Below are 14157 nucleotides of genomic sequence, written 5' to 3' on the forward strand. Positions count from 1 at the left end.
GCATACTGGAGTAGCATTAGGGAGGATGACAGTTGAAACCTGTGTCTGGCCATTTCTCTAATCCGAGCTTCTGTTCCATCTCTAATGGCCTTGTAGTCGACAAGATTTTAAACGAATCTACTCCTCCCAAGTTGCTGCTCTACGCTGGGTGAAAGGAGGTACGACACAATATTAGGAAGTATGCCATGACTTTTGTCACCTCAGTGTATATCAAAAGTCAGATTATGGCACCATTTGGAATGACTATCACAGAAAATTTTGGTTTCAAGTGCCATTGTTGCCACAAGGGAATCTCAAATACAACAGCATGCAGAGACTGAGTGCCCTACTACCTGAACATCTCACCATTCCAAATAAAGTGCAGCTGCCAGATGGGTGCCTACCATAACAGTTCAAATGGGTCGTATCTACACCAGGTTAAATAATGAACATCAACATAAGAGATTCAAATTTACCCTATATAATTGAAACTAGATTCCTGCATATTGGTAACAGACAGTTTTATACACTGAGTCATATTTCTTACTTCATGCTGCAGTTAGATAGCAGTATTCACAGGCTCTGAAGAGGATGACTCTGCTGGCTGCTCTGTGGTACTCCCAGAACATGCAGTTTACTTGGAGAATTCATTGTGTATGATGCAGAACTACACACAATCCTGAGGATACTGGAGATATTCGATCGACATAATTTGTCATCTGCTCTGTCTCCTAGAGTGCCCATCAGTCTCTATGATCACATACCCAGTAGGTAAATAGGCCCAGAATACCGAGGACTCCTCCTCCACTAACACAGCCTGGGGTAGGTGGTGTCACTTCACTGGAACCAGGGAACATGGTCTTTCTGGGAAATGAATTACCAGACTTTACAACCAAGGAGGCACATAGTGTTGTCCCTCTGCCTGATAACACCTTATCTTTGGGATGTAGAGTCATACATAGAGGGAAGAAAAATGGCTGGAGGTGACTGCAGCTAGTAAAATCGTCCACTCAGCCGAGTGGCATGCCTCGTCCTGCCCACACATACAAGGTGAAGTTCTTTTCATTAATTTTTGTACAGGACACAGTCTTATAATGTATGGCTTCTGGCTCCCCTGAGAAGACACTCTACCGAGTGAGGTGGTACAGTGATTAGCACACTAGACTCGCAATTAGGAGAATGGCAGTTTAAACTTGAATCCAGCTATCCAGATTTAAGTTTTCCATGATTTTGCTAAGTTGTTCCAGGCAAATGCCACGATGATTCCATTGAAGGGGTGCAGATGATTTCCTTCTCTGTCCTGGACCCAATCCAAGCTTGTGCTCCATCTCTGGTGACCACGATGTCAAAGGGATATTAAACCCAATTTTCCTCCTTCCTTTCTTTTTGGAGAAGACCATCCAGTATGTGGTGCTCATGAGATACTGATCATAATGGACCACTTTTTAGTCAACTGTGTTTTATATTCGGGCAAGAAGACAGAGGCTAATTCACCTGCAGATTGTGACTTCCCAGTTTTGTAGATAATGGCTCAGTAACCAAAATTAATGTATAATCAGAAAATATAACAGATATGTAGTATACCATGTAAAAAAATTGACTGGGTAAAATGAGGTACAGTTAATTTCTGAATAATGGCAAAAGTTACTTTATTTTTATGGTAATCCAGAATGATCTTCCTTGTGTAAATTCCATTCCATCTCACCCAATATGTAATGATCACTAAACAGTGGAAAGTCCTGCATGGAGCAACAATATGAAATATCACCTATCACCATATAGAGGATGATATTAAGTCACAGGCAGGCACAATGGAAGAGACTGTTAAAAATGGAGCTTTCAGACAAAGTCCTCACTGCACCTGCTAGCCCCATGCTGTCCCACCACGGCCCTGCATGCTCCCACAGGCAGCACAGTCTATACCCCCAACCCTACTCTGCTATCCCTCCCCACTAATCATTACTATTGCAAAAAATAACTTTTTTCAAATGAATTTTTCACAATAAATTATTTTTTATTTATCAAAGTTAAAACATTGTATGCACGTTACAGTGACCATTCTCCACTTTACGTCCACTCTCTGTGAGCACTCAGAGAAAAGTACTCCCTTTGAGTGATAGTCATAAAGTTTTAATTGCCGTTTGAAAAAGAATGGTGCTGTGACAGGTCAGTCCAGATGACTTCCTTATCTGTATGGATTATCCTGGCACATGCACCATTTCTGCTGCAGCCAAAATCAAATTGCTTTATGGCTGGAAATCACTTCTGTTATACTCGATGACTTTCCGTCAGTCGTTGCCAACTGTGACCTCTCTGACAGGAAATCACGAATATAGTTTCAATTCCTCTAGTCTAGTCACAGAATTCTAAGGAAATGCAATCCGAAAACAAAGGAAGTAGGTTACAGTACGCTTGTTTGCCCACTGCTTGAATACTGCTCAGCAGTGTAGGATCCGTACCAGATAGGGTTGATAGAAGAGATAGAGAAGATCCAACGGAGAGCAGCGCGCTTCGTTTCAGGGTCATTTAGTGATCGCTAAAGCATTACGGAGATGATAGATAAACTCCAGTGAAAAACTCTGCAAGAGAGACGCTCAGTAGCTCGGTACGGGCTTTTGTTAAAGTTTCGAGAACATACCTTCACCGAAGAGTCAAGCAGTATATTGCTCCCTGCTACGTATATCTCGCAAAGAGACCATGAGGATAAAATCAGAGAGATTAGAGCCCAGACAGAAGCATACCGACAATCCTTCTTTCCACGAACAATACCAGACTGGAAGAGAAGGGAGAGCCGATAGAGGTACTCAAGATACCCTCCGCCACACACCGTCAGGTGGCTTGCGGAGTATGGATCTAGATGTAGATCTAGATCTAGATTCCACTTTGTCAGTGGGATGCAACATTTTGTTTCAGTTCCTTTAGTGATCTGCAATGATATTGTGGTGTGGGATTTTCATTGTATAGCAGGACTGCATATATGCAGCTGCAAACAAACAAAAAATTAATTATTTCAACAAAAATAGTCAATTCTTGAAAATCTAATGTAAAAATATAATGTAACGATCTACTCGCCAAATGGTGGCAGGAGAAAACACACATAAAGGTTAAAGAAATATGCATGCCTTCTGTGCCAGTGGCTCCTTCTTCTGGCAGAAAGGTTGAAGGGGATGGAAGAGAGATGAAGAAAAAAGACTGGTGAGGTTTAGGAAATGGGGAAAGTCCAGGAAAGTCATCCAGAGGACCAGTCCAAGGGAGACTTACCAGGTGGGATGAGAAGGAAAGAAGTGTTAGAACACTAGTTGAAACTTACAGTATTTTACAGTTTTATGTGATTGCGCCACTATGTGAGTGGATGTCATTATTGAGATTGGGAGAGAATGAGAGCAATAACCCTATAGTTCAGCCCACATACTCCCCCCACCACCACATCCCACTCAACTTTATAGAATTATTATTGTTTAGAATTCAAGTGAAGACCTTACGGTCAAGTCCAATTTGTGATACTCTAGTGCACATCCTTCAATTGCAATACTGTAGGAAGCATGACTCCAGATACCTGTGGAGACATATCAGAGAGGTGATTTTCTGGAAAATCTGGAGTTCTCAGCAAATTACATTTTACTAGGAAAAATCAGGGGAATCTCAGGGAATTTCATAAAATCTCAGGGAATTCTGTGTTTTTAACCTAGCATTGTGATTTAATCTTCAAATTCTGAAGGTGACAGAGGTAAAATACAGGGAGCGAAAGGCTATTTACAATTGGTACAGAAACCAGATGGCAGTTATAAGAGTCGAGGGGCATGAAAGGGAAGCAGTGGTTGGGAAGGGAGTGAGACAGGGTTGTAGCCTATCCCTGATGTTATTCAATCTGTATATTGAGCAAGCAGTAAAGGAAATGAAAGAAAAATTCAGAGTAGGAATTAAAATCCATGGAGAAGAAATAAAAACTTTGAGGTTCGCTGATGACATTGTAATTCTGTCAGAGACAGCAACAAACCTGGAAGAGCAGCTGAACAGAATGGACAGTGTCTTCAAAGGAGGTTATAAGATGAACACCAACAAAAGCAAAATGAGAATAATGGAATGTAGGCGAATTAAATCAGGTGATGCTGTGGGAATTAGATTAGGAAATGAGTTTTGCTATTTGGGGAGCAAAATAACAGATGGTGGTCGAAGTAGAGTGGATATAAAATGTAGACGGGCAATGGCAAGGAACGCATTTCTGAAGAAGAGAAATTTTTTAACATCAATTATAGATTTAAGTATCAGGAAGTCGTTAATGAAAGTATTTGTATGGAGTGTAGCCATGTATGGAAGTGAAATGTGGGCAATAAATAGTTTAGACAAGAAGAGAATAGAAACTTTCGAAATGTGGTGCTACAGAAGAATGCTGAAGATTAGATGGGTAGATCACATAACTAATGAGGAGGTATTAAATAGAATTGGAGAGAAGAAAAATTTGTGGCACAACTTGACTAGAAGAAGGGATCAGTTGGTAGGGCATATTCTGAGGCATCAAGGGATCACCAATTTAGTATTGGAAGGTAGTGTGGAGGGTAAAAATCGTAGAGGGAGACCAAGAGATAAATACACTAAGCAGATTCAGAAGGATGTAGGTTGCAGTAGGTACTGGGAGGTGAAGCAGCTTGCACAGGATAGAGTAGCATGGAGAACTGCATCAAACCAGTCTCTGGTCTGAAGACCACAACAACAACAACGAGCATTATAAATCACGAATTTTAAAACACTTAACATATCAAAGTGTGTTAATTACATGAATATTATATATAAATTATTACATTCAAGAACCACAGTTAAACTACCTGCCTGTTAAGTTGTCAGGAGCTTCTTATGAGATCGTCTTCCCCCTCATACCTGCAATTCTGAGATTTTTATTTATTTATTTTTTGAAGTTTGTGTAGTGACCCTGCCTAATCAACTGACACTGAGTCACTTGTAGCTCATATGATTGCTGTGTGTGCTTCAAATGGTGGCTGCTATGATTACCAGTGCATAGTCACTATATTGCACTTTTTGGGAAAGTGTTCTCATAGGTTAGTCAACATGGGTTTCCAGTTTCTTTTCTTGGCTTGCTGGCAGACAAAATTAAAGATTGATTCACAAGCTTATGAAATTACGTTCTGAAACTATGCAGTTGATTTTTGTCATAGGCTAAAAACAATATTTAAAAAATCACAGAAAAAGTGCTGAACAGCGACTAAGAAGAAATTTTTGAGTAAAACTGGTAGATATATTGTTTTAGGCCTTACATGCAATTAAACCTTAGCCAAAGAGCTTAAGATAATGTCAGTAACATGTTGTTGTTGTGGTCTTCAGTCCTGAGACTGGTTTGATGCAGCTCTCCATGCCATATAGTAATGCTGCATGCCCTCGGGAAAAATTACGGCTGTAGTTTCCCCTTGCTTTCAGCCGTTTGCAGTACCAGCACAGCAAGGCCGTTTTGGTTAGTGTTACAAGGCCAGATCAGTCAATCATCCAGACTGTTGCCCCTGCAACTACTGAAAAGGCTGATGCCCCTCTTCAGGAACCACACTTTTGTCTGGCCTCTCAACAGATACCCCTCCATTGTGGTTGCACCTACGGTACGGCCATCTGTATCGCCGAGGCACGCGCAAGCCTCCCCACCAACGGCAAGGTCCATGGTTCGTGGTTGGGGGGGGGGGGTGTCAATAACATATTACCTCTAAAATAATGTATACAAAATTGGTTTCAGCATGTTAAATTATGGAACATTTCAGTCCCCTATGAGAAATGCGAAATTATGTACCCAGAGGAAATAGGTCAGTTGATCAGTTATACAAGAGATAGAAACAGACAGCAAAAGGCCTATTATTTTAAAGAATAATGATGTTATTGTAGACAAGGATGCAATTTCTCTATGTAAATAGATTTTTTTTTCGTATTCTGTTATTCCATATATAACAAATTTTGTTTGTAAATAATTTTTATGGTGAGTTACAAACATTGTTACAGAAAAATGTTGGAGAGAAAATGTGAAAACAGTGGGAATGGTATGAAATCCAAGAAGAATATACAAAAACAGTGAATGGGTAGTTGAGAGAGAAATGATTGAGAAGATAGGGGAGGAATACATGGAAGTTGTGTTACAGACACATTAGCATGATTTGAACCATATTGCCTCATGCCCATATTTGATTTTTATTGTTTACCTGAATGTGTAAGAAACCTAATTTGCCTTTACAGCTCATCACCATTGGCAATGTACCGGCAGCATATCTTGGCCTCCCCCATTGTCATCAACCAAAAAGACAGACAGTTCTAAGAAATAGTATCGTTCCTAAACATTCTGTGCACTTTTTCATAAAATTAAGCCAAAAAAATTTTTTTTCAGCTACTTTAAGGTATCTGGTAACTCTTTCATAGTTTCTGTAGTGTATTAAAGAAATCAGTTTGCACAATAAGAATATAACATTAGATAGTTTAACCCATAACCACTTTCGAAGTGAAGAGTGTTCCTAGCAGTATTATGTAATCAGCCCAATCACCTTTTTCAGCCATATTACCAAAGTGCAAGTGGTTGACTTGAATTTGTTATAGATTGACCATAGAGACCATATGGTCATATTTTGCATGTTTTTTTCATCACCTTATCCAAACATATCCAGAATAACAAACTGAATTATCATATTATGGACATGTGGGTGGCACAAAGAAGAGTGATTGTCCAAGGACGGACCATTGTGGAACTGCTGTTGGATCTACACACCCTCATTAAACAATTCAATGCTCTTTGCATCACAGCATTTGTATCACTCTCTTTGCTCTGCTGTAGGAGTCATTGTGTGTGTGTGTGTGGGGGGGGGGGGGGATGTATCCAAGCATATGAGCTATTTCAGTAGCAAATAAGCCAATCATAAAACTAAAGTGTGATGAAGTAATTTGCAACATACGTATTGACTTCACAAGCCACTGTACAGTTCATGGCAGAGGGTACTCCATATGAATACTAATGATTTTATGTCTATTTCCATTTCCATTTTGAATTAAGGGAAATTGCGGTCTTTATGTCTGTCTGTCTGTTCATAATCTCTCCATGAGAAATACAATAGTGTCAGCAGTATTTTTGCATGGTTTTTCTCTAATAGCATTAACTAAAATTTACACAACATGCTTTCACAAGATCACCATCACCTTCTTTCCAAAGATTCCTATGCATGTCCTCTGAGTGCCTCATTACACTTTTCTGTGAGTGTTATCAACTTATTATAATCCTGTTTGTTCGTATCAGAATTGTTTCTGGTGAACACCTCCTGTCCAGTACAATGCCCTGGGTTTTATTAGTCAGAAAGTCATCAAGAAATAACATATCTGTGAAGGTATCTGTTATTATTTTATCTCTTATATTAGCTTGTAAAGTGGTAATGCCTAGTAAGATGGCATTAACCAGTTTACCTGACCTGTTCTTAAATAAACTACAGAGTTACTGTTTAATCTTCTATGACTGTGGACATTATTGTCACCTGATGTGACTCCTCCTGATTATGCACCACATCTTTCAGTTTTATTTCAGACTGTGTGCTATATGTTCTTAAAATAACAATCAGCACAGTGATATTTTCTCTTTTTTCCAGTTGAACAAAGAACCCAGTGTTCTGAAGAGAGACATGTATCTAGATGTAACACGAAGAGGACCAACAGCATTTAATAAATTATGTAATGTGCTAGTAGAAACAGGCCATCAAGACCTTGCCAGAGTGCTCAAGCCAGACATAGATGACTGGCATCACTTACCTGCTCAAAATAGCAAAAATCCTGCGGAACAAGTTATTCCACCTAAGCATGGGTGAGTTACCATATGAAAAAATTCACTTTCAGCACCATGTCTAAACTGCATTGTAGATAAAATTGATCTTTATAGTGTTGTGCTACAGTGGCATTTTGAAAATCAGTAATGGATTAAATCCATTTTAGTATGGTAGAATTAACCCACAAAATAATTATCAAAATAAACTTTTTAGAATTATTACAAAATATTGCCTAACAAAGAAAATGATTGAAATATTAACCTTGGTTTACACTGGAGTAAACATAAGTGAACAAACATTCTTTCATAACAAAAATAGTAATTAAAATAATCAATTATTGATAATATAATGTAAATGTATAGATAAAAAACCTGCTCACCAAGTGGTGGCAGGGGAACACATACACAAAAGGGTTCAACTTTTACGAGCTTTCAGAGCCAGTGGCTCCTTCTTCTGGCAGAAGAATTGAAGGGGAAGGGAGAGGGGTGAAGGAAAAGGACTGGAGAGGTTTAGGGAAAGGGATACTGTTCAGAAAAGTCACCGAGAACCCAGGGTCATGGGAGACTTACCAGTCAGGATGAGAAGGAAAGACTGATTGTTGGGGACGACACTGGACAAGATTTGAAAACCTGAAAGCTTAAAGGTGAAAGACAGGGTAATATGCAAGACAGAGGTTATTAGTAAAACATTGTGCACAAGTTAATAAAAGGGAAAAGCTACATGCATTGTATGTAGCAGAGGTGGTGGGAGAGGGGACGGCGAAAAATAGACAGGTCAGAAAATGAAACATGTAGAAAATTAAAATGGAGTGAAGAAAGGAATAGTTACTGTGAAGAAATGCTGAAGCGGAAGGAATTAATGTAAATTAAGACCAGGCGGGTGATGAGAACTGAGGACATGTTGTAGTGTAGTTCCCACCTGCAGAGTTCTGAGAAACAGGCATCTGGAGCAAGAGTCCAGATAGCGTGTCTGGTGAAACAGGCACCGAGTTCATGATGGTCATGTTTTACAGCATGGTCTGTGACAGGATATTGTATGTTGCCTGTATACACCACCTGCCTGTGCCCATACACCCTGACCGATAACTGGGTGGTAGTCATGCCGATGTAAAAGGCTGAACACTGTTTACATGACAGCTGGTATATCACATGTCGTTTCACAGATGGCTCTCCCGTCGATAGTATATGTTTTGCCAGTTACAGGGATGGGATAGGTGATGGTAGGAGGTTGCATAGCGCATGTCTTGCAGTCGGGATGGTCATAGGGTAGGGAGATGAGTGCACAAGGAGCATAGTGTGTGTCAAGGATATTGCAGAGATTGGGACAGTGATGAAAAGCTACTCTAGGTGTGGTAGGCAGAATCTCAGACAGAATGGATCTCATTTCAGGGCATGATTTTAGGAAATCATGGCTTTGTTGAAGTAGCTGATTAATACATTCAAGACCAGAATAATAATGGGTGACAAGTGATGTGCTCCAAAGTTGTTTTTTTGGAGGTATCAGCAGTACCAGAATTGTATGTGATAGCCCAAGAAATCTGCTTTTGAACTAGGCTGTTGAGATAATTACATCCACTGGAGGCTGAAGTGACAGTGATGGTATATTGCTGTAAAGAGTCTGCATCCAAACAAATACGTTTGCCTTGAATGTCAAGGCTGTATGGGAGGGAACGTTTGACATGGGAAGGATAGCAACTGTCAAAATGTAAGTACTGTTGTTCGTTAGCAGGTTTGATGTGGATGGAAGTGTGTAGCCAGCCTTTAGTGAGGATGAGATCAACATCAAGGAAAGTGGCATGGGATTTGGAAAAGGACCATGTGAAATTTAATTGGGAGAAGCTATTTAGAGATTCCAGGAATTTTAACAGGTCAGCCTCACCATGAGCGTATATGGCAAAGATGTCATCAATGTATCTAAACCAAACATGGGGCTGAAGGCTTATGGATCCCAGGAAAGCCCCCTCCAAGTGACCCATGAAAAGGTTGGCATAAGGAGGAGTCATCCTGGTTCCCATGGCTGTACCCCTGATCTGTATGTATGTCTGTCTCTCAAAGGTGTAGTCATTGTGGTAAGCATAAAGTTGATTAAGGTGAGCAAGAAGTATGTCGTAGGTCTGGAATCAGGTGGGCGTTGACTGAAGGAAATTTTCAGCAGCAGACAGGCCATGTACACGGGGGATGTTGGTATAGAGGGAGATGGCATCAGTGGTGACAAACAAGGTGTGTGTTGGGAGTGGGACAGGCATGGATTTCAGACAAACTAAGCACTTGTTGGTATCCTTGATATAGGAGGAAAGTCTTTGTACTATGGGTTGCAGGTGTTGATCAACTAAGACAGTTATACCTGCTTTGAAGCCAGCAACTATAGGATGGCCAGGATGATTGGATTTGTGGATCGTAGGAAGAAGGTAAAAGGTGGTGGTGCATGGTTTGGGTGGTGTAAGAAGTTATATGGCTTGAAGTATAAGTCCTTGTGAGGGGCCTGAGGTTTTTAGGAGGGACTGCAGGTTAGTTTGAGTCACAGGGATGGGATTTTGATGGCAGATGCTGTATGTAGAGGTGTCAGACAGCTGGTATAGACCTTCACTCACATACTCCTTTTGGTCAAGTACCACAGAGGTAGATCCTTTGTCTGCTGGGTGGATAATGATGGAGTCATCAACTTTTAGCGAATGTAGAGCCTGAAGTTCTGCGTGGGACAGGTTAGGGTCGTGTTGTAGGGACCTGATGGAAGGTTGTGAAGCAACAACCTTGTCTTCTTTCAGTCTAACAAAGAGATAGAGGGGCTGGCCAGTACTTACCTCAGCTCAGTACAGCCGATAGATACACATAAAACAGAACCGAAAATTTACATTCCTAGCTTTCGGAACAAATGTTCCTTCATCAGGGAGGAGAGAGGGGAAAGAAAGGGAAGAAGGGAAAGGAGATTCAGTTACTCACAACCCAGGCTATGAAGCAACAGGGAAAGGAAAATAGGGAGGGTAGCAAGGATGGAGGCATGGTTGTCAGAGGGAAGCCAAAGATATTCTATTGTAAGTACTGTGCCAGCTTCAAACCAAAGAGGATGCATACAGAAGTAAAGAGGTATATAGTATAAAGATAAACACAACTATGTAGGATGAAAAGATGCGTGAATGGCTAAAGAGGAAAGGGAAAGAGGAGAAGACTGAAGAGTAAATGGGAGTGAGGTTGTTTAACGTAGGTTCAGTCCAGGGGGATGGCAGGATGAAAGGATGTGTTGGAGTGCAAGTTCCCATCTCCGCAGTTCAGAGGGACTGGTGTTGGGTGGGAGAAGCCAAATGGCACATACGGTGTAGCAGGTTCCTAGGTCCCTAGAATTATGCTGGAGGGCATGCTCCGCTACTGGGTATTGGGCATCTCCTAGGCGGACAGTTCGTCTGTGTCCGTTCATGCGCTCAGCCAGTTTAGTTGTTGTCATGCCGATGTAAAAGGCTGTGCAGTGCAGGCATGTCAGTTGATAAATGACATGTGTAGTCTCACACGTGGGCCTGCCTTGAATTGTGTATGTTTTACCAGTAGCGGGGCTGGAGTAGGTGGTTGTGGGGGGATGCATGGGGCAGGTTTTACAGCGGGGTCGGTTACAGGGGTAGGAACCGCTGGGTAGAGAAGGTAGTCTGGGAATATTGTAGGGTTTAACAAGGATGTTACGGAGGTTAGGGGGGCGACGAAAGGCAACTCTGGGTGGTGTGGGGAGAATTTTGTCAAGGGATGATCTCATTTCAGGGGTTGACTTGAGAAAGTCATATCCCTGGCGGAGTAATTTGTTGATGTTTTCGAGGCCAGGATAATATTGGGTGACAAGGGGGATGCTTCTGTGTGGTCTGGGGGTAGGAACATTGTTGTTGGATGGGGAGGAATGTATTGCTCGGGAGATCTGTTTGTGGACAAGGTCTGCAGGATAGTTGCGGGAGAGGAAAGCACTGGTCAGGTTATTGGTGTAATTGTTGAGGGATTCATCCCTGGAGCAGATGCGTTTGCCACGAATACCTAGGCTGTAGGGAAGGGAGCGTTTGATGTGGAATGGATGGCAGCTATCAAAGTGAAGGTACTGTTGTTTGTTTGTGGGTTTGATATGGACAGAGGTGTGGATGTGAGCTTCAACAAGATGAAGGTCAACATCCAGGAAGGTGGCTTGGGTTTTGGAGAAGGACCAGGTGAAATTCAGATTCGAAAAGGAGTTGAGGTTATGGAGGAAATTAAGGAGTGTTTCTTCACCATGAGTCCAGACCACAAAGATGTCATCTATATGCCTATACCAGGCCAGGGGAAGCAGCTGTTGGGTCTTCAGGAAAGCCTCCTCCATGCGGCCCATGAAGAGGTTAGCATAGGACGGAGCCATCCTGGTTCCCATGGCCGTTCCCCTGATTTGTTTGTAGGTCTGGCCTTCAAAAGTGAAGTAGTTATGGGTGAGGATGAAGTTGGTAAGTGTGATAAGGAACGAGGTTTTTGGAAGATCTTCGGGTGGGCGTTGGGAGAGGTAGTGCTCAAGGGCAGAGAGACCATGGGTATGTGGGATGTTTGTGTAAAGGGATGTAGCATCTATGGTGACAAGAAAGGTTTCAGGTGGGAGAGGAGTGGGAATGGATTTGAGGCGTTCTAGGAAGTGGTTTGTGTCTTTGATGTAGGATGGGAGTCTGCAGGTGATAGGTTGGAGGTGCTGGTCTACCAGAGCTGAGATACGTTCGGTTGGGGCTTTGAAGCCTGCTACAATGGGACGGCCAGGATGGTTCTCTTTGTGGATTTTGGGTAATAGGTAGAAGGTAGGGGTACGTGGCTCAGGTGGAATGAGTAAGTCTATGGAAGCCGTTGTGAGGCCTTGTGAGGGACCTTGGATTTTTAGGATTTTTTGCAGCTCAGTCTGGATGGAGGGAATGGGATCCTGGGTAACAGCTTTGTAGGTTGAGGTGTCGGAGAGTTGACGCAGTCCTTCTGCCACATACTCCACACGGTCAAGTACGACAGTTGTGGAGCCTTTATCCGCCGGGAGGATGACAATAGAGCGGTCTATTTTCAGCTCCTTAATGGCACGGGATTCAGCTGGGGTGATGTTGGGGGTTGTTGGGATGTTCTTCAAGAAGGACTGGGAGGCAACACTGGATGTAAGGAATTCCTGAAATGTCTGCAAGGGATGGTTTTGGGGGAGGGGAGGAGGATCCCTTTGGGAAGGCAGTCGGAACTGTTCTAGACAGGGTTCAACACTGGGTCTAGTATTTGGGGGCTGTGTTTGGGTAGTGAAGTGATATTTCCAGTTGAGGTTCCGGGTGAATGAGAGGAGATCTTTAACCAGGGCAGTGTGGTTGAATTTAGGCGTGGGGCTAAAGGTTAAGCCTTTTGATAGAACAGATGTCTCTGGAGGAGAGAGGGATCTGGATGAGAGGTTTAGGACTGAATTGGGACTAGTGATATGTGGCATTTGACTGTGGTTATAGTTGAGATTTGGTCTGTGTGGGATATGTGCTGGGATGGGGAGATTGAGTAGGGTGGCTAGGCTAGGTTTGTTGGCTATGAGGGGGGTTTGTTGAAGGTTCTGTTGTGGTTGGTGTTTGTGAGGGATAGGGAGAGGGACCCCACTTCTTAGGTGTTGCACTAGCACTGTGGATAGTTTTTTCAGGTGGTGTGTGGCATGGAACTCAAGTTTGCAGCTGGCTTCTAGTATAATGTTCCTGAGTGTGTTCTCCAAGCAAGGGTTTGAGAGGTGAAGGACTTTGAAGAGAGATAGGAGCTGTTGGGAGTGGTGGTTACATGAAGTAGTGTAGAGATTCAGGACAAGTTGGGTAAGGGCTAAGGATTGAAGGTTCTGGAAGTCCAGGAGAGACTGGTGGAAGGAGGAATTGCACCCGGAGATGGGAACTTTTAAGGTAAGCCCTTTAGTAGTAAAGTAACGACACCCTCGTTACTTGAAAACATATGATTACTCGCACTTTGTGCTAATTACTGAAATGCTTATGAATTGATGGGAAATATTCGTACATCTGCACACAGTCTTTCAGATGTAAACGGATGGTGAGCATGAGCAAACAGCATTCAGTCCTGTCCAGTTCCCATTTGCTGATGCTCACTCATGTTCCTCTGGTTGTCTTTCAGTGAATTGTGAAAGGAAGTTCTCTCATATTCTGTTTCAGCACTCGCCTTGGTGTGAACAATGTGGAGGACATTTGCTTTCAAAGTCTGTTGTTTTTGTCTGCAAACTACTTTTCTTATTGGTCCTGAGTTGTATGTGCTATAGAGGGGTCAGAAGAGAATGAACTGTTGCTAGTAGAGCACAGATGTGGTAGGTGTTTGTGAGAGCCAAGAGATCCACAGTATGAAGTATACAGAAGAAGAGGAAGACGAAGAAGAAGAAGAAGAAGAAGCCTGACAAGAAATTGCTT

At 42.2% G+C, this 14157-nt stretch overlaps 1 protein-coding gene across 1 annotated transcript in view; it reads left to right on the forward strand.

Annotated features, from left to right (window-relative positions):
• LOC126175129 (caspase-2) overlaps nt 1-14157 on the forward strand; it is a 77162-nt gene that overhangs the window by 12479 nt on the left and 50526 nt on the right. Inside the window, exon 3 of the mRNA XM_049921683.1 lies at nt 7593-7804. Coding sequence (XP_049777640.1) covers nt 7593-7804 — 212 coding nt within the window. The remainder of the gene's footprint in view (nt 1-7592; nt 7805-14157) is intronic.

This window comes from Schistocerca cancellata, chromosome 3 (genome assembly GCF_023864275.1).
Source record: "Schistocerca cancellata isolate TAMUIC-IGC-003103 chromosome 3, iqSchCanc2.1, whole genome shotgun sequence".
Taxonomy (NCBI): domain Eukaryota; kingdom Metazoa; phylum Arthropoda; class Insecta; order Orthoptera; family Acrididae; genus Schistocerca; species Schistocerca cancellata.